The 26,944-nt window shown below is 40.3% G+C and overlaps 1 protein-coding gene across 3 annotated transcripts in view; it reads right to left on the bottom strand.

Annotated features, from left to right (window-relative positions):
• CB4H10orf67 (chromosome B4 C10orf67 homolog) overlaps positions 1 to 26,944 on the bottom strand; it is a 165,692-nt gene that overhangs the window by 120,344 nt on the left and 18,404 nt on the right. For all 3 annotated transcript variants that reach the window (XR_015253987.1, XM_086714749.1, XM_025930708.2), the window contains exons 3-4: positions 21,149 to 21,292; positions 19,148 to 19,222 (exon numbers count right to left, since the gene is read on the bottom strand). Coding sequence is in view for 2 of the 3 variants with exons in the window: in XM_086714749.1 (XP_086570875.1) it covers positions 19,148 to 19,222; positions 21,149 to 21,292 (219 nt within the window). In the remaining variant the exon portion in view is untranslated. The remainder of the gene's footprint in view (positions 1 to 19,147; positions 19,223 to 21,148; positions 21,293 to 26,944) is intronic.

Here is a 26,944-nt window from a genome sequence, read left to right as displayed (position 1 = left end):
ATAAACATTGAAAAAAAAAAAAAGAAATATAATAAATAACAATGCTGCCTGTGAAGCACTTTGCACAGTGCCTGGGCCATAGTAAATAATTTGATATGTGATTACTGGAGATATCAGCCTGGAGAACATGAGGAAGTCTCCCCAAGCATTATGACTTCTGTTCCCCTTTAGTGACTAAGGCCACCAAAGACAAAAAGAGTAATTGCAGCCCCAGGCCATGTTAGGCCCAGTAGAGCAGGTGTAAGCAAGACGGTGGGTGGAGACAAAGCTTATCCAGGGCTCTCTCTACACCCCCATATCCTTTTCTCAACTAAAACATCTCTCCATACCCCTTTCTCTTCCCCAAACTCCCCTCAAGCGTCCGTTGTCTACTCCAGATTTTTCTTACAGAGAAAAGAACACCCACTAGGAGGGTCATGACTTCATTCCTCAGCCCTCTGTTGGTAAAGGAGAGGGTGGTGCTTTGATTTGAGGAAATGAAATTCTCTTTGTTTTTAAGGTTTATTTATTTATTTAGAGGGAGAAAGAGCATGCCCTGGGGAGGGGTAGAGACAGAGGGAGAGAGAGAGAGGGAGGAGAGTGAATCCCAAGCAGGCTCCACACTGCCAGCACAGAGCCCGATGCAGGGCTTGAACTCATGAACCGCGAGATCGTGACCTGAGCTGAAACCGAGAGTTGGTGGCTTAACCGACTGAGCCACCCAGGCACCCGAGGAAATGAAATTCTCATGGTTATATTTTAAGCACGTTGGGGGTGTGACTGTGCCTAATACAATTCCATGTCACCCAGAGTCTCTCCTACATGAAGAGTCCTGCGAGAAAACACCAGCACTCCTTCTGTGCACCTTCACAGGGCCTGCTATGCACAGTTCTGGTCTAGTCACAAATTACTCTTTGTATAAGAAAATCCTCAACATCCAGTGTAGATGGAGAAAAGACTAGAGCTTCATAGTTTCTAAAATTCTCTTTAAAAGACCTGAGAGACCATCGTCTCAAAAAGCATCCAAAATCAAACAGTAAGGCACAGGAAGTGAGCATATTCCAAACTGGAAAGCAAAACGAAATGCTCTTCGGGGCCAAAGAGTCTGACCTGAGAATCTCCTCCACCAGGCTGTCAGCCTTCATTTGAACTTCACCTTGATGCTTCTCTGCAAAGAAGCATTTCCTAGGTTGATTCAGACTCTTCGGCCTCACAAAAGTCACAGGACTCTCCTCTTTGCCAGGAGCTACATTCATCCCATGGAGCGTGAGGCTGATGATTGGCTTTCTTGATGCATTTGTGCCAAAAGGCTGTGTCCCCAACCCATTTCTCCCTTTACGGTATGCACTCAACTCTTCCACTTGACAAGGCAGAGAAACAACCAATCCCTCCCTCCTCGGGGATGAGGAAAAGGATCTATCCCACATGGGCCTCTGTAAAGGGACCTGATTAATTCAGGCAATATATTCTAGGGCCATATAGGAACCCAGCCTCAGGAGTTAGTTCACCTGTGTCACCCTTTCTAGCCTCATTTTGCTTATGTTAACCTTCTCTGATGTCCTGATCCCCATTTGACTTATATACACCTCACATCCAATAGCCAGTCTCTCTGGCTTCATTAGCCCTTTATTGACCTCCTTTTCTGGTGCAATTTTAGCTTTCTCCCACAAACATATATTCTATATTTCTTTGCTTGCCCTATGCACTAAGACCGTAGGCTAATTACATTTCTACCACCAACACATCTCTCATTCGTTTTCCATCCAGCTGCTCCATCTAGGGATGGAGTCAGTAAATTATGCCAAACAAAAATCCATTGTTATACTTAACAATGAGTTACTGATGGATTCCTATCAAATTCGGTAATAACAAAGGATGATCACTATCTTGATTATAACTTAATATTCCACAATGTCCATCTAGTGTAAAAGAGAGATAGATATATCATTGAGAAATTGAGACATGAATATTATCATTTTCAGTTAGGTGTTTGTATGTAGAAAATACAAATGAATCAACCAAGAACTGTTAAAATATCTGATAAAACTTGAGACTAAGACCTGAAATCATAAAACTGTTAGAGGAAAACATAGGCAGTAAGCTCCTCGACATTGGTCTTGGGGATGATTTTTTGGATTTAACACCAAAAGCAAAGGCAAAATTAAACAAGTGGGACTATATGAAACTAAAAAGCTTTTGAATAGCAAAGGAAGCCATCCACAAAATGGAAAGGCAGCCGACTGAATGGGAGAAAATATTTTCAAGTCACATATATGATAAGGGGTTAACAGCCAAAATACACAAAGTATCCATGTAACTCAATAGCAAAAAAAACCACAAAAAAACAAAAAAACAAAACAAAAAAAAACATCCAATTAAAAAATGGACAGAAGACATATTTTCAAAGAAGAGATACAAATGGCCAACAGGTATGTGAAAGATCACTAATCATCAGGGAAACGTAAATCAAAATCAAAATGAAATATCACCTCACATCCGTTAGAATGGCTGATATCAAAAAGACAAGAGATAACAAGTGTTGGAGAGGAAGTGGAGGAAAGAGAACCCTCGCGCACTGCTGGGGGGAACGCAGACTGGTGCAGCCGCTCTAGAAAACAGTATGGAGGTTCCTCAAAAAAACTAAAAATAGAACTACCCTACAATCCAGCAATTCCACTTCTGGGTATTTATCTGAAAGAAACAAAATCACAAATTCAAAAAGATACCTACACTTCTGTGTCCCCCCGCAGCATTAGCCCCAATAGCCAAGACATGAAAACAACGTAAGTGTCCACTGATGTATGAATGGATAAAGAAAGTGTGAGGGGTGCCTGGGTGGCTCAGTTGGTTAGGCATCTGACTCTTATTTTTGCTCAGGTCATGATCTCACGGCTTGTGGGTTCAAGCCCCGTATTGGGCTTGCTGCTCTCAGCACAGAGCCTGCTTCGGATCCTCTGTCCCCCTCCCTCCCTGCCCCTCCCCCACTCATGCTCGCGTTCTCTCTCTCAGAAATAAACATTAAAAAAAATTAAAAAAGAAAATGTGATTATATATAACATATATGTTTTTATTTTTTTATTTATTTACTAAAATACTATTCAGACATGAAAAAGAATAAAATCTTTCCATTTACAACAACATGGATGGACTTTGAGGGCATTATGGTAAGTGAAATAAGCCAGAGAAAGACAAATACCATATGGGCTCACTTACATGTGGAATCTTAAAAAAAGAAAGACAGGAAAAGAAAACTGAACTCATAGATACAGAGAACAGATTGGTGGTTGCCAGAGGCAAGGTGTAGGAAGCGGGTGTAATGAGTGAAGGGGGGTCAAAAGGTACAAAGAAACTTCCAGTTATAAAATAAGTAAGTCATGAGGGTGTACTGCATGGCATGGTGACTATAGTTAACAATGCTCTATTGTATATTTGAAAGTGGCTAAGAGAATAAATCTTAAGAGTTCTTGTCACAAGAAAAAAATTTGTAACTATGAGTGGTGATGGATGTTGAACTTGACTTATTGGGGTGATCACTTCACCATACACACATATATTGAATCACGTTGCACACCTGAAATCGATATAACTTTATATGCTGAGTATACGTCAATAAAAAAAAAAAAAGAGAGAGAGAGAGATCTGATAATTCCACATTTGGAAATCTATCAAGAAAGTGGTTGGATACAGAATTTATAAATTCAATTGTTTCACCTCAAAACATATCGGCGAACTGAAAGAAAGCAATCACAAATCAGCATGTATTGTACTCCCGTTTATATGGAATGTTCAGAATGGGTCAGTCCGTAGGGACAGAAAATAGGTTTGCAGTTGCCAGAGGTTTGGAGTGGGGAGGAAGAAAGGGGGAGTAATAGGGAGTGACTGCTAATAGGTACAATTTTTTTTTGGACATGATCAAACTGTTTTAAAATTAGATTATGGTGATGGTTGCATAACTCTGTATATATACTATAGATCATCAAACTGTATGTTTTCAACGAGTCAATTTCATGCTATGTAAATTACACCTTAGTAAAGCTGATTGGGGTGACTGGCTGGCTCAGTCAAAAGAGTGGCGACTCTTGATTTCGGGGTCATGAGTTCGAGCCCTACATTGGGTATAGAGAGTACTTAAAAAACTAAAAAACTTAAAAAACAAAATCAACAAATTCCATGTATACCAAAATACTCTTAAAACACAACAAAGAAGATTCCATATTCTAAAGATACAAAATATAATACTTAGGAATAACTTAGTTGTAAGAGAAAGAGATACAACCTGCATAAATAAAACTATAAAACTTTATTAAGATACATAAAGTAAGACATAAGTGAATCAAGAGATATGCTTGAATAGGAAGACTGGATATTATGATAAAATTTCTTTCAAAATTCATGAATAATTTCCAACCAGTTCGATTTTAATAAAAATGCCAACAGAGGCCATTTTGGAGTGGCAGTAAACAAAATTATTTTAAAGTTTACCTGGAAGAATAAAAAAGAAATGGAAAAACTCCTTGTTAATTCAAAAGCTAGTGACAGTCTCCTTCACTTTTGCAAGGGTTTTATAAGCTCCTACATCCCTCATTAAAAATCCCTGCATTGGGGCGCCTGGGTGGCTCAGTTGGTTAAGCGTCCGACTTCGCCTCAGGTCATGATCTCACAGTTCATGAGTTCGAGCCCCGCATCGGGCTCTGTGCTGACAGCTCAGAGCCTGGAGCCTGTTTCAGATTCTGTGTCTCCCTCTCTCTCTCTGCCCCTCCCCTACTCATGCTCTGTCTCTCTCTGTCTCAAAAATAAATAAACATTAAAAAAATAAAAAATAAAAAAAAAATCCCTGCATTAAATTCCTATGTGTTTGAAATACCTAGTTTGTTTTTTTATCTGAATCTGAGCTCATACATTTCCAAAACCAAAAATAAGTAAATAAGGTCTAAGTTTTAGAAAAATATTTTATTTCATCCACAAATGAGGTACTATTATATCACACAAGAGATTGTTTCAAAAGTTAAGTAGAGGGGCACCTGGGTGGCTCAGTCTGTTAAGTGACCGACTTCTGCTCAGGTCATGATCTCATGGTTTGTGAGTTCGAGCCCTGCATCGGGCTCTGTGCTGACAGCTCAGAGCCTGGAGCCTGCTTAGAATTCTGTGTCTCCCTCTTTCTCTCTGCCCCTCCCCCACTCATGCTCGTGCTCTCTCTCTCCCTCTCAAAAAATAAATAAACATTAAAAAAAAAAAAAGTTAAGTAGATTTAAAAACTTTCTCCATAGCTGAAAAGGGAATGTACCTGTGTATCCTTAACTGGTCTCCAGAGGGCAGTAGAGTCATTTATACTTAAGTAAAGTTACCTCAACCAAAGTGTTTACTTTGATTTTTTTTTCCCCAATATTCTTCTGTTTTTTTCTTATGACTGAGCCTTAACAAACTGGGTGGCCAGGATTAGGAAGACTGTCTGAGGTCATGGATCAAAGTAATGACAACAAGCCAAAGGGAAGACTCAAATAATCACTTTGATGTCATTACAATAATTCTCTAATTCGATAAGCCAACTAACTACAATTAATATTGTTGCCTAAGTATATTTAATCAGCATGTGTTCATGAATATACAACATTTGATAATTTCAAGGCTTTCTACTTTTAGAAGTACAAGACGTATATATAGTGATAGTCACTTATTCTGTCATATTTTTTTAACTTTGTTTCTTTCTTTATTTTATATTAATCTCTACACCCAATGTGGGGCTCAAACTCACAACCCCAAGATCAAGAGTCACATGCTCTTCCAATGGAGCCAGCCAAGCACCCCATTTGGCCATATTTTTTGAGCATTTGATGTGCTAGAAGTATATCAGTGTCCCAGAAATTGCTAAAGACACAAAAGATTAGGAAAGCACATTCAAAAAAAACCATAAGGTTCTGACTTACTCTCCTACTGTAAACAACAAAAATTCTGGAGAAGATACGCGAAATGCATCTAGAAGCTGACAAAGTAAGGAATACTTTAGGCCAAAATGAAGTGAATGCAAAATTCCACAGAAGTATGCCGAACACTGAAGCTGGCTTTCACTCTAGGGACTTGCTAAACCAGGTGAACATGAACTTTGGCTTACACCTCTTTGCAGGACACAGAGAAGAGACATCGCGTAGGTCCTCCTCAAAGTGGTCATTCTAAATAATAGGAGACCATCTCTTCAAGGTAGAGACACCCAAGGCCACTCTCCTTCAGTGTGAGAACAAACCAGAACCACCTTGAACTCTGTACCCGCTCCCAGTCAACTACAAGTGAAATTGCCTCCTGTCTGGAAAATTGGCACGAAGTGCAGAGAATGGGGGAAAAAAAATCTTCTGAGTTTTGTAAGCACAAGATGAAAGATGACCTATATAAATTCATACACCTGGGTGGTCTAAAATGTCTCAAGTTAAAGTCAGATTAAAGTGGTCACAGACCCAGGAATCTCACAAAAGCAAACACGAATCTTCTCTACAGAAACTACTTCTGTCCTAGGCTTCAAGGAATTCCCACAGAAATGTAAGTTCAGAGTCAAAAATCATAAAATCCAGGGGTGCCTGGGTGGCTTAGTCTCCTGGGTGACCGACTTCAGCTCAGGTCGTGATCTCATGGTCTGTGGGTTCGAACCCTGCGTCAGGCTCTGTACTGACAGCTCAGAGCCAGGAGCCTGCTTCGGATTCTGTGTCTCCCTCTCTCGCTTCTCCTCTCCCCCTTGTGTTCTATCAAAAATAAATAAACATTAACAATTTTTTTTAAAAATCATAAAACCCAAAAGTAAATGACGCACCACGTGTGACAGCCAGCACTTATCAGACCCTCCATGATGGAAACGGTGAAACACAGAATATAAATCAAGTATATTCCAATACGTTTAGAAAGATAACTGGGCTAAAATTATCGGCAAAGAGCAAGGGTCATAAAAAAATAACCAATAATCAAGCACAGAGTGTCAAATAGAATTCGTACTCATAAAAAACATTATAAATAATATTTAAAAACTCGATGAAATGGCTAAAACAGTAATACAAAAAAAAGTGGGCTTAAAAATACAGTATTAAAATTTTTACATGAGAACAATATATATTATTAAGCCTTTATTCCAACATATTTTTAAGTTTCAATCAAATAGACAAGACCCTAGACAAATATCTCATTATATCTGAATCAAAAGGAATAGGAAACCAGATAGTCTTATAATCACTAAGGAAATTGAGGAATCCAAAAGATGTCAATTAATCAATCAATCTGTCCAGGACCTGATGAATGTAGATTTAAAATACCCTAAGCAAAATATTAATACACTAAGATCAACAACCATGTTTTCCAAAAGCCGTATCATGGCCAAGTTGGACTTAGACAAATAAAGTAAGGTTGATGTAACACTTAAAAAAAAGTAATTAATTAATTTCACCACATTAATAGTTTGAGGGAAAAATCATATGGCCTCACAGTAGACTCATAAAACCCACACTTTATAAAACTGAAATGTATCCATGATTTTTTAATAGTCTCTTTTTTTTTTTTTTTTTAATTTTTTTTTTTCAACGTTTATTTATTTTTGGGACAGAGAGAGACAGAGCGTGAACGGGGGAGGGGCAGAGAGAGAGGGAGACACAGAATCGGAAACAGGCTCCAGGCTCTGAGCCATCAGCCCAGAGCCCGACGCGGGGCTCGAACTCACGGACCGCGAGATCGTGACCTGGCTGAAGTCGGACGCTCAACCGACTGCGCCACCCAGGCGCCCCATTTAATAGTCTCTTTAAAATAGCCTGGTAATGTAGAAAGTATTATGTGTGATGTTGAAACATTAGATTCATTCTCTATAAGATTAGATATAAAATAAGGATGCTTGCTTTTAATAACTTTTATTAACATTATAGTGGCTGCACCACCAGTGAAGTAAAGAAAGATAAATGAATGAATGAAGAAATGGTGTAAGGATGAAAAATATAGTAACAAATATGTAATTCCTCTCAATTAATGTAACTGTTTATATACAAAGTCCTGAAAACGCTATGGACGAATTATTAAAATAAGTTCGAGAATCTTTTTAATGTTTATTTTTGAGACAGAAAGAGAGACAGCGGTAGAGAGAGAGAGGGAGACAGAGGATCTGAAGCAGGCTCTGTGCTGACATCAGAGAGCCGATGCAGGGCTCAAATGCATGAACTGAGATCATGACCTGAGCCGAAGTTGGACGCTTAACGGACTGAGTCACCCAGACGCCTCCAAAAGTCTAAGAATTTAATGATGGTCATTACAAAATCAATGCATGCTAATCAATTGCATTTCTCTACCCCAGTAATAAACAGTCAGAAAATGTAGTTTTGAAAAGGTACTTTGCTGTATCTTCAAGAAAAGTATTTTGGAATAAATGCAGTAAAAGTGTTGTGGGGTCATGGAGCACTGATGGTCGAGAAAGAATTCTTGGGACATTGTGTGGTGCGGCAAAGTTTAAGTAGCACCGTGACGGGACCCGTGGGCAGAAAGGGCTGCACTTCTGCTGTATGAAGCTGGTGATCGTATGCTTGGTGCTCAAGGGGAAGGGGGTGTGCAAGGAATATGAGATCACGAATGTCTTCCACGAATTTCTACTTGTAAAACCACTTTTTGCAAGATTTCTCTGGTGCTTCTCCTTCAGTGGCTATTAACTATCAGTGAGATTTAGAGGCAGTCATAAGACCATCTGAGAATGCAGCGACCAGCACATATTTGATCCTTATCAAAAATACGCGGGCCATAGGTCAGCCTTCTCGGCTAAAGGTGAAAAACGTTCTGCTTCCATCTCTCATCAAAACTGCCAGACGTCCTTTTGAATATAATTGTAAAATTGTATTTTAAAATATGAAAAAAAGCTAAGTCAATACTGTACTGTAAAAGCTAAGTCAATAATACTGTACTGTATTATGCACAGTACTGATTGACTCAATATAGGCAAGGCATCACAGGAAGATATTTGGTCCTTGTCCCTGGTTCCCGGCACCTAAAGCTCCTAAAACTTCTGGTAAGAGAGACATGAACATCTGTTGTTGTTGTTGTTTTTAAATTTATTTATTTTGAGAGAGAGAGAGCAAGCATGTGAGAGCCAGCGAGGGGCAGAGAGAGAGGGATAGAGACAGACAATCTCAAACAGGCTCCACACTGTCAGCACAGAGCCAGACGCGGGGCTCAAACTCGTGAACCGTGAGATCGTGATCTGAGCCGAAACCAAGAGTCAGATGCTTAACCGACGGAGCCACCCGGGCGCCCCAGAAGCGTGTTGTTCTAATGAGGCCACTCTTGGGAGGCCCCTAAATAGCTTCAGGATGAAGGCTGGTTGCCAGAAAGATCAAGCCTTGATTAGAAGCTTCCGACTTTGGGCTCTATCTTCCCACCTCTGGGAGGGGACAGTGGCTGGAGACTGAGTAAGTAGCTAATGATTCATTCAATCGTGCCTACCCGATGAGATCTCTATTAGAAACCCAAATGAGCGCACTCAAAGAGCTTGTAGGTTGGCGAACACAACTAGAAGCTGGGAAGGTGATGCCTGTGGAGAGGTCACGGAAGCTTCGTGCTGTGCATCTGAAGGCGAGCCGAATTTGCCCCCCCAAAATATGCCTCTTTGGTATAAGGATTATTTTAGGCTGATTTCCTTTCAAAAACAGCAGTTTTGCAAACTGAGGAGTTACTCTTTTGTCAGGACATGGACAAGGGACTAGACGTAGAAGATATGAAAGAGACATGTATAAGGAAAACCTTCATTTGTAAAGGTGTCTTCCCTCTGGGCCAGAAAGAGGATGATTAAAACCCTAGAAATGCTTATCGATGGACGAGACGAGGATGGAAATCTGCATAACAGTCAGAGACTTGTCTACTGTGCTTTGCCTGATAACTTCTCAGAACTGGCTCCCCCCCTACCCAGAGATAGTGTTTAAGGTGGTGGCTTGGGCCAGTTTGTGGAGTTACTCAGTTTTCCTGCCCCCCCCCCCCACCCCCGCCATGTTACTAAATTCTGTTTGTTTTTCTTCTGTTAATCTGTCACTTATGGGGGGGGAGGGGTCGAGGGCTCAGTTAAGAACTTAGAAGGGAAGAAGAAAAGTTATTTTTGCTCCCTTACACATCTTTTCCACTTGGCTTTTTGGGTTGTGTCCTTTATAATAAACTGGTGACTAGAAGTAAGGTGCTTTCCTGAGCTCTGGGAGTCCTATGAAATTACCAAACCTTAGCAGGATAGGGCAGGAGAGGGAATACCCACTTTATAGCCAGCGGGTCAGAAGTACTGGGACTTGCAACTGGCATCTGAAAAGGAACAGTATTGTGGGATGGAACCCTTTACCTGTGGGGTCTGCACTAGCTATGGATAGTTGGTGTCAGAACTGAATCAAATTCTTGGACGATGAAGGTCCCCAGAATATGTCAATTTGACATGATTATTCTGAGTTGAAGGCAACTGAGGAACAGCAGGTGCAGGGAAAGTCCTAAAAACAGCATAAAACTCCTTTTGTGAAGGAAATTGACATTTACAAAGGAAATTTCCATTTGTAAAGGTGTCTCCCACTTCCGGACCAGGAAGCGGACCCTTACACGAGCAGCTCTGAGGAATGGAGGAGACGTTGACTTGAATCTGTATAACAATCTTAGTAAACGATCCTTGCTTATCAAACTCTCCCTAGTCACCTGCCCATAACTTACCACTCTCCTCCCTCAAAAGCCCCAAATCCCTTTTCTTTTGTTTAGCCTCTCCAGACTTTACTGCCTTCTGGGAGGGTTTATAAGCCCCCAAATTCTGGCGGCCTCCTTAAGCCACATTTCTTTGTGAATTTGCATGCATAGTGATGTGGGGAACAAAGGCAAAGGAAAAAAAAAATTAAATTTCCTTACAACTTACAGCCCTTCGACATGTCCTTGAGACCCGGCAGAGTGACCTTCCTCTAGGAACTCAACTACCTCAATGTTAATACTTTGCTCAGGGCAAAAGGCAATCTTAGCTTAACATTATCCCGACTTCCAGAATCCTGGAAGTCTCCTTTAACATGTAGAAATTCCTTTGGAAACTTCCTTTATCTCTACCCTCCCAAGATATATGTCAGCAATCATCCTCTAGGTATATGTGCCATTGATATATACCTGAAGGGTCTCATGACTAAGGTTTTATTAGACAGTAATAAATGACCTTTTCCTAACAACAGCCAGCCCCTCAAGGTCCTGGAGACCTTGCTTCCAGAATTCCTTAGAGAGTTACACTATCCCTAACCCTTTCCCAACTTGAAAGTATATAATCATCCACCCCTCACAACTCCAGTGCGGCTCTTTCTGTCCATGGGTCCTGTCTCTGGGCTTTAATAAAACCACTGAAGATATCTCAAGAATTCTCTCTTGACTGTTCGCGTCGAACCCCAACATCTCCGTATCACATAGCATTTAATTAAATCTGTTTTTCTCTCCTGTTAATCTTTTTTTTTTTTAATGCTTATTTGTTTTTGAAAGAGAGACAGAGCGTGAGCTAGGGAAGGGCAGAGAGAGGAGGAGACAAAGAATCCGAAGCAAGCTCCGAGCTCTGAGCTGTCGGCCCAACGTGGGGCTCAAACCCACAGACTGTGAGATCATGACCTGAGCCAAGTTGGACTTTTAACCAATTGAGCCACCCAGGCGCCACTGTCTTTTTTCTTTCTTTCTTTCTTTTTTTTTTTTTGAGTTCATTTATTTATTTTTGAGAGAGAGAGATCGCGTGTGAGAGCTGGGGAGGGGCAGAGAGAGACAATCCCAAGCAGGCTCCATATAGTCAGCTCAGAGCCAGATCCGCCTCGAACTCACAAACCATTGAGATCATGACCTGAGCCGAAATCAAGTCAGACGCTTAAGTGACTGAACCACCCAGGTGCCCCTAATCTGTCTTTTATCGGTTTGATTTTTGCCATCTCACTCGATAAAAAAAAAGAAAAAGTTTTTCCTCCTCTATGACATCCTGTTGGTGTCAGGGTTTGGAAAAGTCTGCAAATTTGGTGTCAGGAGGGAAAAAAAAAATCTAACTATAGGAAAATACGCATCCCCCCCCCCATGGTCTATAGTTTTCATGCAAACCCAATACAATTTTCAATGAGTTTATTTGTACAATATGTCACGAAACACATTATTTAATGTATACGGAGGGACACAGAGCCAAGAACATTCAGTCCATTTCTGTAGAAGAAAAGAAAATGAGATAACTTATCTTACCAAATACCTAAAATTACATGTAAATTGTAGTGGTACTGATGACGGAGCCAAAGGCAAGCTAACGCCCGCAACTACCAACCCCCCTACCCCTGCCCCCTGCCCCCCCCCACCTAGGTGAAATATGTGTGATATTCCTCAGGCATGCCTGGCTGCCCAAGAACAAAGAAAAGGAAAGAAAACAAATGATGAACTGATAAAGATCACAGCCATGCAGAACAGGAGTCTCCATCAGTTTAAAATATTTTAGTAAATTACAAGAAAAAGGCAATTTTATCAATAGCTTAATTCTCCGGAAACCTATGGACTCAGTGTCCTGGAACCCCAACATCACCCTCCACAGTGATATGGGAACAAAGGCAAGAAGGAAATGGCTAGATAAAATTAAGTTTCCTTATTACCTGCAGCCCATTGACAAATACTTGAGGCTGGCAGAGTAGAACATTTCTCCAGGAACTGTCTTAATGTTAATGCTTTGCTAGATGGAAAAACAATCTTAGCTTGACAATTGCTAGGCTTCCAGTATCCCTTGAGTCTTCTTTAGCATATGAAAATTCCTTTGGAAACTTCCCCTTGACTTTACCTCCCCCAGCTCCTGAGTATACAATCAGTCTTTCCCCGTAGTCCCAGGGCAGTGCTTTTTGTTCCACCGGTCCTGTCCCCATGCTTTAATAAAATCACTTTTTGCACCAAAGATGTCTCCAAGAATTCTTTCTTGGCCATCAGCTCCGAACCTCCATCACCCCAAAAGCTCATCACTTATGGGGAAAAATGAATCCCTGCTTTTCAAACCAATACTAAAAATCAATTCTAGCAGATTAAACACCTGAATGTAAAAGGCAAAAATATAAAAATTTTAAAAGACTTTAAGATGTAGCAGCATTTTAAAAACAAAACATAGAATGTGGAAACAATGAGGAAAGGAGAAAGTTTGACTACATTCAAAAAGTTTGCGGCGGTGGGGGGGGGGCATCAAAAAACACCATAAAAAGGCTGGAAAGACAAAGAAGTGGGAAGATATTTATAACATACAACAAATAAAAATGAGTTCATAATATGTTTTTAAAAACTGTGAAAATTAATAAAGGGAAATCTCACTAGAACGGAGACGGGAGGTTGGGGGTGGGGGAAGGGGGTGTGGCTTTCATGCCTCAGTCTCACTGGTGGTGCCCATCAATTGCAAATCAAACGGGAAAAGGCGGGACTTTGTAAACAGGTACTATTTCACTATCCTGGCAGAAGGCAGGAATGCTTCCTCTCCAGCTCTCCCTCCCTAGCTTCCCGTGCCTCCTCCCTCCCCCCTGCCCCCCCCCCGAAATAAACCAATCTTTTGCCCGTAAAATAACTGGTAGTTTGATTTTTTTTTAATTTTCTTAACATTTATTTATTTATTATTGAGAGAGAGAAACAGAGCGTGAGCAGGGGAGGGTCAGAGAGAGAGGGAGACACAGAATCGGAAACAGGCTCCAGGCTCCCAGCTGTCAGCACAGAGCCCGATGCCGGGCTTGGACTCACAGACCAGGAGATCATGACCTGAGCCAAAGTCAGACGCTTAACCGACTGAGCCACTCAGGTGCCCCTGCTTTTTTAATTTAACAGAACACTCCTATTAATCAATGAGAAAACAAATACCAATACAAAATTAATTTAAACAGGCATCTCAGAGAACAAGAAAACTGAATGATGTGAAAAATTATGAAGTCTCAGTGAAGAAGTAGAAGTATTTTTATAAACTGCTGAAGGGAATGTCTTTTATTACAATCAGTTTATTTTTTACATTTTTTAGTCTTTTAATTTTTTTAATGTTTATTTTTGAGAGAGAGAGAGAGACAGAGTGCAAGCAGGGGAGGGGAAGAGAGAGAAGGAGACACAGAATCTGAAGCAGGTTCCAGGCTCCGAGCTGTCAGCACAGAGCCCGACGCGGAGCTCGAACCCACGAACCCGGAGATCATGATCTGAGCTGAAACCAAGGGCTGGATGCTTAACCAACTGAGCCGCCCAGGTGCCCCAATTGCAATCAATTTAGAAGACTGTTTGGCATTTTCTAGTAAGTAGGAAAATACACATACATTCTACCTAAGAATTCCACTCTGAGGAATATACTTTATACTTCTTGCACATTTGCACCAGATATAGTATAAGATTTTTTTAAAAACAAAACTGTAATTACAGCAAAAAAAAAGTATTACCATGACAGATAAGAATATTGTGGCATTATGTTATAGAATATTATATAGCAGTGACAGTCAATGGATGATAGCTATACATAGCAAGAAGTGTAAATCTCAGGGACATAATTTCAGAACAAAAGTATAAAAATATATACATACAATAGTATATATAATATAAAATTACATATAGAGAGTTCAAAATGTAGGTCTTAATAATTCATTTGGAAATATACATTGACGTGCAAACAATAAAAATGGGGGGATTATTAAGCACAAAATTTATGATTATGTTTACCTCTGGGCATGGAAAGCAGTAGGGGGGGGCTGAGGAAGGATATACACAGGGCATCCAAGATACTGTTACATCTTTTTCCTTAAGTAGAGCAGTTGTTACATGGGTATTTGTTGTGCCATGATCTCGTATGTGATTACATTTTATAAAAATTATTTTGTTTCTATTCAAAACTTAATAAAGGTAACTTAAAAATGATACTTATACAGTCAGGTAGTTTATATCAAAGTTATGCCAACTAGATATTTATATGTCAGAAGTTAATCGCCTGCAAGTTAAATAAGACCCAACAGATTTAAAACATAAAACAGATTTAAAACAACAGATCAAAAAAAAATTTTGTTTAATGCACAATATTTTCCAATTTTCTCTTCTCTCTCTCTCCCTCTCTCTCTCACTTCCTCCACCTTGATTCAGCTTGTGGTCATGTCTCTGCCTTCATTAATAAAGAAACATAAAAAAAAAAAGTAACGTGACCCATCATCCAACCAGCTGTTCAAGCCAAAAAGCTAAGAACTACCCATGATTTCTCCGTGTTGCTCCCCTCGCACAATGAATACACTGGTGAATCTTGTTGGCTCTCCCTCTAAAATATATCCCAAATTCATCCACTTCGTCTATCTCCATTGCTACTGTCCTATTCCAAGCCATCGTCATCACTTACAGAGATTACTAAAACAACCTTCCCCTCTTCTTGTTTCCATGCTTGCCTTCCTGTAATCCTTTTTCTTCCCAGCAACCTTAGAAATCTTAAAAAAAAAAAAAAAATGCAGAGAGACAGAGCGCAAGTGGGGGAGGGGCAAAGAGAGAAGGAGACACAGAATCCGAAGAAGGCTCCAGGCTCTGAGCTGTCAGCACAGAGCCCAACGTGGGGCTCGAACCCACGAACCATGAGATCATGACCTGAGCCGAAGTCGGACGCTCAACCGACTGAGCCACCCAGGCGCCCCATAGATAACATTTTTATATAGACTCTATAGCTGATATATCTGTATTTCTACCTTTTTCTCTGTATATTTCTCGTGATCTAGCAATTCTACTCCAGTATATGCCCAACAGAAATGCATTCATATGTGCATTTAAAGATACATACAAGAGGGGCTCTTGGCTGGCTCAGTTGATAGAGGTTCTGACTCTTGATTTTGAGGTTGTGGGTTCGAGCCCACATATAGAGATTACTTGAAAAAAATAAAATCTAAAAACTAAGAGGCACGTACAAAAATGTTCATAGCAGCACCATACCTTTAACAGGCAAATACTGGGAACAATTCAAATGTCCATCCACAATAGAATGGGTCCACTATACATTCATACAATTCATACAACTCTAGTCATACAGTGGAACAATGTACAGCAATAAGGAAGAACAAACTGTTGCTATGGCAACAATATGGATAAACCTTACAAATGGAAGGTCCAGTGATAGAGGCCAGACACAAAGAAGCAAGTGTCCTATGGTTGTATTTAGAGTAAAATCCAAACACAGGCAAAACAAATCCATGCGACAGAAGTCAGATCACGGTAACATTTGGAGAGGCGGGGTGGTGTCGGCATACCTTAACATCCTACATCGTAATTCTTGATCTAGGCAGTGATGATCTGGGTATGTTCATTTTGTTTAACAACAATTTGAATTGTACACTTGTAATCTGTATTCTTTTTTTTTTAATTTTTAAATAATGTTTCTTTTTGAAAGAGAGAGAGAGAGGGAGACATAGAACCCAAAGCAGGCTTCAAGTTGTTGGACACTTAACCAACTGAGCCACCCAGGCACCCCACAATCTGTGTACTTTTATGTGGGTGAGTTACACTTCAATTAAAAGTTTACTTTTTAAAAGCCCTGCCTATAAGTTCTTCTTGCCAAAAGGCATAAAACTTGAACATGAATCTAATCAAGATTTTAGAGCTAAATTCTATAGGAAATATGGAAAACAGAGGAACAAGTGACACATCCCTTTAAGAAGCAAACTAACAAATATGGAACGTGGGATATTTGGAAAGACAACGGCCTTATTTGTTGTTATTTGTTGCAAAAATCAATGTCAAGGGAAAGAAAGAAAGAAGAGAAAGGAAGGGGGAAAAAGAAATGAATTGCAACTGAAATGATACTTCTTTTTACTACAAAGTAGTACAAGTTATAAAAAATGGAAGCATGACTGTTATAAAAATACAGAGACTTCAATTTAAAAAGTGTTTTCTTTTTCTCCCTCATTCTCCAGACATTCTGCACATGCTACAATATTGTGTTGTTCTGCCTCTTTTTTTGTTTCAATTAAAATATATCTTCATAGTAGTACATATGAATTTACCTTAATTTAAATGGCTGGGTATTTTTCTATCATTTGTATCATTAAGTAGTATTATTCCAATATTTTCTATTAAAAAGTAAATTATAATGCAGCTAGTCATTGTATATGTATTTGTCTCTATTTCAACTGGTGGAATAGATTCCCCTAGAAGTGGGATAGCTTGATCAAAATAAATGTACATTTGAATTTTTATTAGAATTTGCTAAATTTCTTCCAAATGGGTGGTACCAATATATGCTTCTACAATATATGTGCTTGTCCATTCACCCACATGTTGCCAACAGCAGATCATATCAATCTTTTATTTTTTTAAAGTTTTTGTTTTGTTTTGTTTTGGGGGGGAGAGAGAATCTCAAGCAGGCTTCACGGTCAGCGTAGAGCCTGACATGGGGCTCGATCTCATGACTATGTGATAATGACCTGAGCCACAATCAGGAGCTAGATGCTCAACCGACTCAGCCACCCAGGTGGCCCTCAATCTTTCACATTTCTGCCAATCTGATAGACGAAAGCAGTATTTTTTGCTTCATTTGCATTTGTTTGATTTTTAATAAGGCTGAGCGTTTTTTATGTCTGTTGGCCATTTGGATATTTTTATTTTAACAGCTTTTGAACATATTTTGCTTCGTTTTCTACTGGGCTATTCGGCATTATCTGAATGATTGGTAGGAGGCCTCAATACGTTAGGAATGTTAATATGTTATTTGCATAGGTTATTTGCACCTACTCTCCCAGGTCTTCATTTGTCTTCCAACTGCTTTTTCTTGCTTTTGTTGTGCAGAGTTTTTCATTTTATGCCTACTTTTATTTTCTTTTATGGTCTCTGTGGAAAGATTCATGCTCAGAAAGCCCTTCCCCATTTATCTGTTCATGTATTTATTCTTTCAACGTATGTTTGTCCAGCACCTGCTACATGCCTCTAGGTATGAAGCCGAGACAGCTGCCCTTCCAAAGCATAAAGTCTGGCGGGGTGAAGCAGAACTCTCATAAGTAAACAAACGTGAAGAAGACAGTTGTCGCCAGGGGAACTGCTCTGAAGGCCACAGAATGGGATGATGGAGTAGGGAGAGACTGCATAGAAGATCTCGCCTGGGTGGTGGTGGTCACAGGGAGCCTGAGGAGGCGCCATTTGAGCTACAAGATGAACATGAGCGACAGATGGTTCCAGGCATTAGCCCCGAGGCAGGAACGTACTTGGCAGGGTTGAGGGTATGAAAGCTACAGCAGAATGAACCTGGAGAGCCAACGGGGCAGGGTCACCCAAGGCCTGGAAGGCATAGACCAAGCACGGGAGCTTGGACTCCACCTTGAACTCTAAAAGGCACTATGGGCGGGGTGGGGGCCGGGCGGCTCAGTCAGTTAAGCACGGGACTCTTGAAATCGGAGAGTCGTGATCTCACTGTTTGTGAGTTCGAGCCCCACTTGGGCTCTGTGCTGACAGTGTGGAGCCTGCTTGAGATTGTCTCTCTCCCTCTCTCTCTGCCCCTCCCCCATCTGCACAAGCTCGCTCTCTCTCAAAATAAATAAACATTAAAAATAATAATAATAATTTTAAAAAGGCCATAGGAGGGTTTTATGAAAGAGGACCAAAGCAGTAGCCCGCGTTTTTCAAATATATCTACTTTTTTATGATGAAGCATATGCCAAAGTAGAGAAAATTATAATAGTCTGTTACACACTTATCTACCCGTTTTGTGCTTACATATTTTTATGAGAATCCTACACATCTTGCCATTGATCCCTGAACACTTCCAGTTCATCTCTAATAATTAAAGGTTTCTTTCCTTCTTCTTTTTAAGAAAATTTTTTAATGTTTTATTTATTTGTTTATTTATTATTTTTGAGAGAGACAGAGTACAGGCAGGGACGCAGCAGAGAGAGAAGGAGACACAGCATCTGAAGCAGGCTCTAGGCTCTGAGCTGTCAGCAGAGAGCCCGATGCAGAGCTTGAACTCACAAGCTGTGAGATCATGACCTGAGCTGAAGTCAGACGCTTAACCGACTGAGCCACCCAGGTGTCTCCTCCTCCTTCTTTTTTTTTTTTTCCCTACAGAATCATAATGCCACCATCATACTAACAAAATTGACGAAGGGTTTCTTAATGTCATTTAACAGCCAGTCCCCACAGTGAGCCCCACTCTGTGCAATCCCAGGACGTGACGCTGGCCTGGTCCGTGACGGCACTAAAAACCCACCTTGTACGTTCCTTTGATAACAGCTATGGCATCAGCCAACTGCTGATTGTAGCATTTTCTTATGATGTCCTCATTCTGCAAACCAAAAAATAAATACCAATGAGCACCATAATGTAGCTTCAAATATAGCTCTCACACCTACTAAGGGACTCCACATAAAACCATCGTTCAGATCACCACAAATCTTGTGAACACTTCAATTTGCAACCATTTCTCCTACACTAAAGCTATTACACTGCAGTCAATTTTTACTTACACTTAACCAAAGGCAATAGAGAGCTCACATGGATAAAATAAATACAGATCGTCTGAGCATGTTCTTTCGCTTTACATATCTTTTTAGTGTCTTCCTGGAACTGCTTTTAAAAGTAATAAAATCTACTTATGATTCATATCTTGTCCCGGTCCTTATACCTTTTGAATAGGATATGCTCATAGAAAGAAGTCTGGAGCCACTAATCCATCAACCAGAGTGATTTTCTGATTAATCGCATCACTTGACCACTGTTTTGGATAACAATGAAAGATAGTACGTTAAAAAAAAACTCACAAATCTTGATTCTGATGTCAATTCTGATTCCAGCATGGAGTGCAAACAACGATTAGGTTTTAGAGTCAGACAGAATTGGATTTCAATATCATTGTGCCACTTTCAATCTGTCTGACCTGAAGCAGGTTACCTGACCTTGGCATCTCAGTTTCCTTATCTGTAGATTAGGGGTGATCAGGTTTCATTTAAGCATTGACTTAAGGAGGAAACACATTTAAAAGGCTTAGTGTGGGGCACTTGGGTGGCTCAGTCGGTTGAGCGTCCGACTTCAGCTCGGGTCATGATCTCGTGCTTCATGGGTTCCAGCCCCGCGTCGGGCTCTGTGCTGACAGCTCAGGGCCTGGAACCTGCTTTGGATTCTCTGTTTCCCTCTCTCTGTCCATCCCCCACTCATGATCTGTCTCTGTCTTTCAAAAATGAGTAAACATTAAAAAAAAAATTTTTAAAGGCTTAGTGTGGCTCTTAGAATGGTGAGATGAGATTTTTGTTTTATAGCTGAGAAGTAACTTTACATGTTCTTTTTTTTTTTTGAGATAGAGAGCAGGGGTGGAGGCCAGGGGGAAAGAAGGAGAGACGGAATCTCTCAAACAGGCTCCATGTGTGGAGCCCAACATGGGGCTCGATCCCAAAACCCTGAGATCACGACCCAGGCCGAAATCAAGAGTCGGATGCTCAACTGACTCAGCCAGCCACTCAGGCGCCCCCCATACCTGTTCTTAATGACAGATACGTACGCTAACCTGACCAAAGATTTTAGGAAACTCCTTGAAACAGCAGAATTTTCAAGCCTTTGGCTCCTACAGAGATAATAAGCACAAATAAGATGATATAAAATTGTGCTTAAGAGTCAGATCTCGGGGCGCCTGGGTGGCGTAGTCGGTTGAGCGTCCGACTTCGGCCAGGTCACGATCTCGCGGTCCCTGAGTTCGAGCCCCGCGTCGGGCTCTGGGCTGATGGCTCAGAGCCTGGAGCCTGTTTCCGATTCTGTGTCTCCCTCTCTCTCTGACCCTCCCCCGTTCATGCTCTGTCTCTCTCTGTCCCAAAAATAAATAAACATTGGAAAAAAAAAAATTAAAAAAAAAAAAAAGAGTCAGATCTCAAGCATCAAACTGGCTGGCTGGGAACATAAACTCTGATGTTTTGTTTTAACCGGTGGCCTTGAGCAAGTGAATTAAACTTTCTGGGCCTCAGTTTCCTCATCTGCGAAAGGAGGATAATAATAATTGCACCTACTTTATGAGGTGAGTGTGAGAATTAAATTAATTTGTGTACAGAGCACTCACAAAGTTTCTGACACAAAGTAAAGCTATTATTTGTATTATCTACTCTATGAGACACAACGTAGGCAAATAAAACCGCCCTCATGAGTTGCTAAATTCAAAACTGCACTAGGTATCCACCTAAGCAGGCGATCAAGCCATATAAAACAAAGGAAATGATAGAGTTTGTACCTCTTGATAGTGTTTTTCGATTGTTAGGATCCTGTCATGTAGAGCAGTGAACAGGTTGAAAGACTCCTCTTTAAGACGGTCCTCAAACTTCAGCTGAAGCAGTTCTCTGAGGAACCCAAAATCCACCTGAAGAGATCTAATGACCTAAAAATGGGAAAAAAATACATTGTTGTAGAGAGTAAGGGCGCTCTGTGTAAAGGTTCTAGCACATTGCCTGGTTCCGGGCACAGAGAAGCAAATTTTGCCACGGCAAGGTAAGCCTCTTTGGCAAACTGATTATCTTAGGCTGATTATTTTTAAGAAACTGCAAACACAGGAGAAGCTCTGAAAACTGAGGATAAGCTTCCCTTTTATAAGAGACATTTACATTTATAAGGGAAATCACCACTTGTAAGGGTGTCTCTTTAGCTGTACCAGCAAGAGGGGCATGACGCAAAATCTTTAGAGACCCTTTTTTTTTTTAAGTTTATTTATTTATTTTTGAGAGAGAGAGAGAGAGAGAGGGAGAGGGAGAGAGCGCACGTGAGCAGGGGAGGGGTAGAGAGAGAGGGAGAGAGAGAATCCCAAGCAGGCTCTGTGCTGTCAGCACATAGCCCAAAATGTGGGACTTGATCTCATGAACCATGATATCACGACCTGAGCCAAGATCATGGGGGATGCTTAACCGACTGAGCCACCCAGACTCCCCTAGAAAGTCTTATGTTGACTTAACTCTGCATAACTACCATACCCTTGTTTATTGAGCTTTTCCTGGTAACCTCCCATAACTGTGCCCTACCTCCCCCAACATCTTCTTTTGTGTTTAGTTGAAGGTGGTATTTAAGGTGACGACTTCCACCATTTCAGCGTTACTCAGTTTTTCTGGGTCTCTCCCATATATGCAGGGGGTGTACGTGTCACAAAATTGCTTGATTTTCTCCTGTTAATCTGTCGAACATCAATCTGATTCTTAGACCAGCCAGATGAATATTGAAGGGTCAATAAAAATTTCTCCTCCCCAACATGAGCATATGGTCTGGAATGTGGTCAGGGGCTCGTCCTGCCTTTTAAGAATGCCTCTGAAATATGGTGCACATTGGAGAACTCCAGTTAACTTGCTAAATTAACATATGCTAATGGAGTAAGGGAGAGAAGGTTCCTGGTGGTTTCTTCCTGAATGGAACAAAATACCTGGGTTATTAACAACAACCCTTTATCACACCTCAAAAAGTATCATCCAAGATGTGGATTTTAAATCAGAAAAGATAGGAAAAAATTCATATTTGTTGTGAATTTACTAGCCAAACATTTAAATATATAACTAGCATGGTGACTAAGAATCATTTCTGATTGTCATCAAAACATACAATGCGTTTTTGTGAAGATATAATGGCCAAAAAGCTCCCGAATTTGGTGAAAGATAGACTCGAGATGCTGAACAAACTTCATGCAGGATAAATACATATGAACCACACCTAGGTACATAACAATTCAACTGCTGAAAACCACAGGTAAAAAGAAAATCTTTTTTTAGGGGCACCTGGATGGCTTAGTCATCGGTTTGAGTGCCCAAATCTTGATTTTGGCTCAGGTCATATCCCAGGGTCATGGGATTGAGTCCCACATCAGTATGGAGCCTGCTTAAGACTCTCTCTCTCTCTCTCTCTCTCTCTCTCTCTCATTCCCTCTCTTCTTCTGCCCCTCTCCCCTCCCCTCATGTGTACACTCTCTCCTTCTCTCTCTCTCTCTAAAAGTAAAAAAAACAAAAAACACTTTTTTTTTCTTAAGTAAACTCTATGCCCTATCATGACCTTGAGATCAAGAGTGGCATACTTTACCAGCCAGGCGCCTCAAAAAGAAAATCTTGAAAGCAGTCAGAAAAGAAAACAAGTACATACAGGGGAATAACTTTTGAAATGATTGATGTTTTCTCATTAGAAAGTATGGAAGTCAGAGGCGCAATGTTACAGCGAAAAGTAAAAAAGTACATATCAGTCAAAAATGCTATAATCAATGTAACATTTTAAATAAAGAGAACTATGAGAATTCATTGCCCAAGTCAAGAATTGCTAAAGAAATTCCTTCAGGCTAAAAAGAAATATTACAAGCTGGAAACTTAGATTTTCAGGAATGAGTGAAGAGCATTGGAAATAGTAAATATCCAAGCAAGTATAAAAGACTAGTTTTACCTCTTATTAGTTTAATATATATAGGAATGTTTAAAAAGATTTTTTTTTTAATGTCCATTCATTTTTGAGAGAGAGACAGAGTATGAGTGGGGAGGGGCAGAGAGAGAGGGAGACACAGAACTTGAAGCGGGCTCCAGGCTCTGAGCTGTCAGCACAGAGCCTGATGCGGGGCTCAAGCTCACAAGCTGTGGGATCACGACCTGAGCCAAAGTCAGACGCTTAACTGACTGACTGAGCCACCCAGGAGCCCTCAGGTTGGATTTTTAAAACCTGCTATATATAATTTGTAAAAGACATACTAAGACACAACACAGAAATGAGGTCAGTGTAAGAATGAGAAAGATTTATCAGGCAAACACTATATCAAAGAATGTTGATATAGATATATTAGTATTGAAGAGAATGGTAAAAATATAGATATAGATATAGATGATATAGATATAGATATAGATTCACATACATATAGATTCATATACATATATACATACACGTATACACATACATATATATTCACATACATATATGTTCATATACATATATATACACATACACATATACACATACATATATATACGCTCTCAACTATTAACAAGTGCACTTATCTTTAATTTCCCATATCCAGGGCACAATGACAAAGACCGACCTCACACGAACACAAGTTGCAAACAAACACCAAATAATTTGTCTCACAAAGAGTTTTTACTGACAACAAAGGACTGAAGTTAAAAATCAACAACATAAGAATAACTAAAAAGCATACTTGGAAAATGTTAGAATATTTCAATCTAATACCGATAAATATTAATAGCAATAACTAATAAAAATAATTAGTATTATGAATACCAATAAAAATACTATATTTCAAAATTTGTGGAATGAAAGTAAAAAAGTACTTTATGGGAAATATAAGACTGTAAATGCTTATCAAAGGAAAGAGGGGGCCTCAAAAACAATGATCTATAGGCTTTGGTAGCTGACAACCCAATATCCATTACACTGGTTCTTCCTTACTGAGAGGACCAGGACTTTTTGGAACAGAAATATGTCTAGTTAAAATGCTCTCTTCTCTAGGGGCACTTGGGTGCTCAGTCGGTTAAGCGTCCGACTTCAGCTCAGGTCGTGATCCCGTAGTCCATGGGTTCGAGCCCCACGTCAGGCTCTGTGCTGACAGCTCAGAACCTGGAACCTGCTTCGGATTCTGTCCCCCTCTCTCTCTGCCCCTCCCCTGCATCTCAAAAATAAATAAACATTAAAAAAAAAATGTTCGCTTCTCTAGAACCCCGTCCAGTTAAAGGGGTCAAGGGATACAGTTAAGGCCAACGATAAACAAGCGGGGGTTTTCTATGGGGTTTTCTGCTTTCCTCACGTGGCTGCCGCCCCCTCTACTTCTCTCATCTTGTCCTTCCTCCATGAACAGCAAATGGAGACTGGAAGTGAAACAGCCATCTTGCTACGACGAGGTCAGAAATATGAAAGCAAAACCATGCACTAATAATGGAGATTTGAAAAAATAAAACAAGTCTGGTATATAGATAACAGCAGAGAGCTGCTGCCCCAACTATGGATTATCTAACTCTAACTGACTTATGGGATTAAGGCACGATAGTTGTATTTTCTTTTTTTTAATTTTTTATTTAAAAAAATTTTTTTAATGTCTTACTTATTTTGGGGAGACAGAGAGACAGAGTGCAAGCAGGGGAGGGGCAGAGAGAGAAGGGGACACAGAATCTGAAGCAGGCTCCAGGCTCTGAGCTGTGAGCACAGAGCCTGACGTAGGGCTCAAACCCACAGAAGGACCATGAGATAAGTCAGATGCCTAACCGACTGAGCCACCCAGGTGCCTCTTAAAGTTTTTTTTAATGTTTTATTTATTTTGGGGAGACAGAGGGACAGAGTGTAAGCAGGGGAGCCACGATAGTTGCATTTTCTAAAAATAGAGTGATATGCCATCCTAACTGACACTGAGATCCAACTCGAGCAATTAGACAAAGGAAAACAGAGCGAACCCAAAACAGCAACAAAAATTAAATAATAAAGATAAGAAATTTATGTACTAGAAATGAAGATATGAGGGAGAGGATTAATAAATCTAAAAGTTGAGTCTCTGAAAAAATTAACGATATAGATAAAACTGCCAAGATTCATCTAGGGAAAAACAAGTGTGCGGACAAAATTATAGTTTTTTAAAATATATAACTACAGATACAATAAAGATTTAAGAATAATAAGAGAAGACAGTAATTTAAAAATTTGCCGTTCTGAATACTTTTGTAGAAAAACATAATGTCAAAACTCACCCAAGAAGATTTAAGAAAACCTTAATATATCCATAACAAAATCAAAATAGCAATGAAAGTAGGCACATTCAGTTTTACAAGTGACTTCTTTTTTTTTTAATTTTTTTTTTAACGTTTTATTTATTTTTGAGACAGGGAGAGACAGAGCATGAACAGGGGAGGGTCAGAGAGAGGGAGACACAGAATCTGAAACAGGCTCCAGGCTCTGAGCGGTCAGCACAGAGCCCGACGCGGGGCTCGAACTCATGGACTGTGAGATCATGACCTGAGCCGAAGTCGGACGCTTAACCAACTGAGCCAACCAGGCGCCCCACAAGTGACTTCTAACAAATAAAGAAACAGGTAATTCCAACCTCATGTCAATTATTCCAGAGAAAAGAGTCAGGAACATCTCACAACTCATTTTATAAAGGTACTAAGACCCTGGTGCCAAGATTGAACAATAGTGTAAGAAGAAAAGAAAATTACAGGACAATCTCTTAGGAACATAAATGAAAACAATCATTGGTAAAATGATAGCAAATGATGCAGAAAGCAGAAAGAATTATTATGGTCCAGCTGGGTTCATTCCGGGTTTACTATTCAAAAATCAGTTTTCCTCAACATCACTCGTCATCAGTGAAATACAAATCAAAACCACGGTGAGATACCACCTGACACCTGTCAGAATGGCCAACATGAACAACTCAGGCCACAACAGATATTTGCGAGGATGCGGATAAAGAGGCTCTCTTTTGCATTGTTGGTGGCAATGCAAGCTGGTGCAGCCGCTCTGGAAAACAGTATGGAGGTTCCTCAAAAAACTAAAAATAGAACTGTTCTATGGTCCAGCAATTGCACTACTAGGTATTTATCCAAGGGATGCAGGTGTGCTGTTTTGAAGGGGCACCTGAACCCCAATATTTATAGCAGCACTATTGACAATAGCCAAAGTATGGAAAGAGCTCAAATGTCCATTGACAGGTAAATGGATAAAGGGGCGCCTGGGTGGCGCAGTCGGTTAAGCGTCCGACTTCAGCCAGGTCACGATCTCGCGGTCCGTGAGTTCGAGCCCCGCGTCAGGCTTTGGGCTGATGGCTCAGAGCCTGGAGCCTGTTTCCGATTCTGTGTCTCCCTCTCTCTCTGCCCCTCCCCCGTTCATGCTCTGTCTCTCTCTGTCCCAAAAATAAATAAAAATAAATAAATAAAAAAAAAAGAAGATGTACACACACACACACACACACACACACACACACACACACACACTGGAATATTACTCGGCAATCAAAAAGAATGAAATCTTGAGATTTGCAATTACGTGGAAGGAACTGGAGGGTATTATGCTAAGTGAA

Source organism: Puma concolor, chromosome B4 (genome assembly GCF_028749965.1).
Source record: "Puma concolor isolate L17-30 chromosome B4, mPumCon1.1.hap2, whole genome shotgun sequence".
Taxonomy (NCBI): domain Eukaryota; kingdom Metazoa; phylum Chordata; class Mammalia; order Carnivora; family Felidae; genus Puma; species Puma concolor.
Note: the sequence above shows the minus strand (reverse complement) of the source record. Positions and strands in the feature narration are given on the sequence as shown.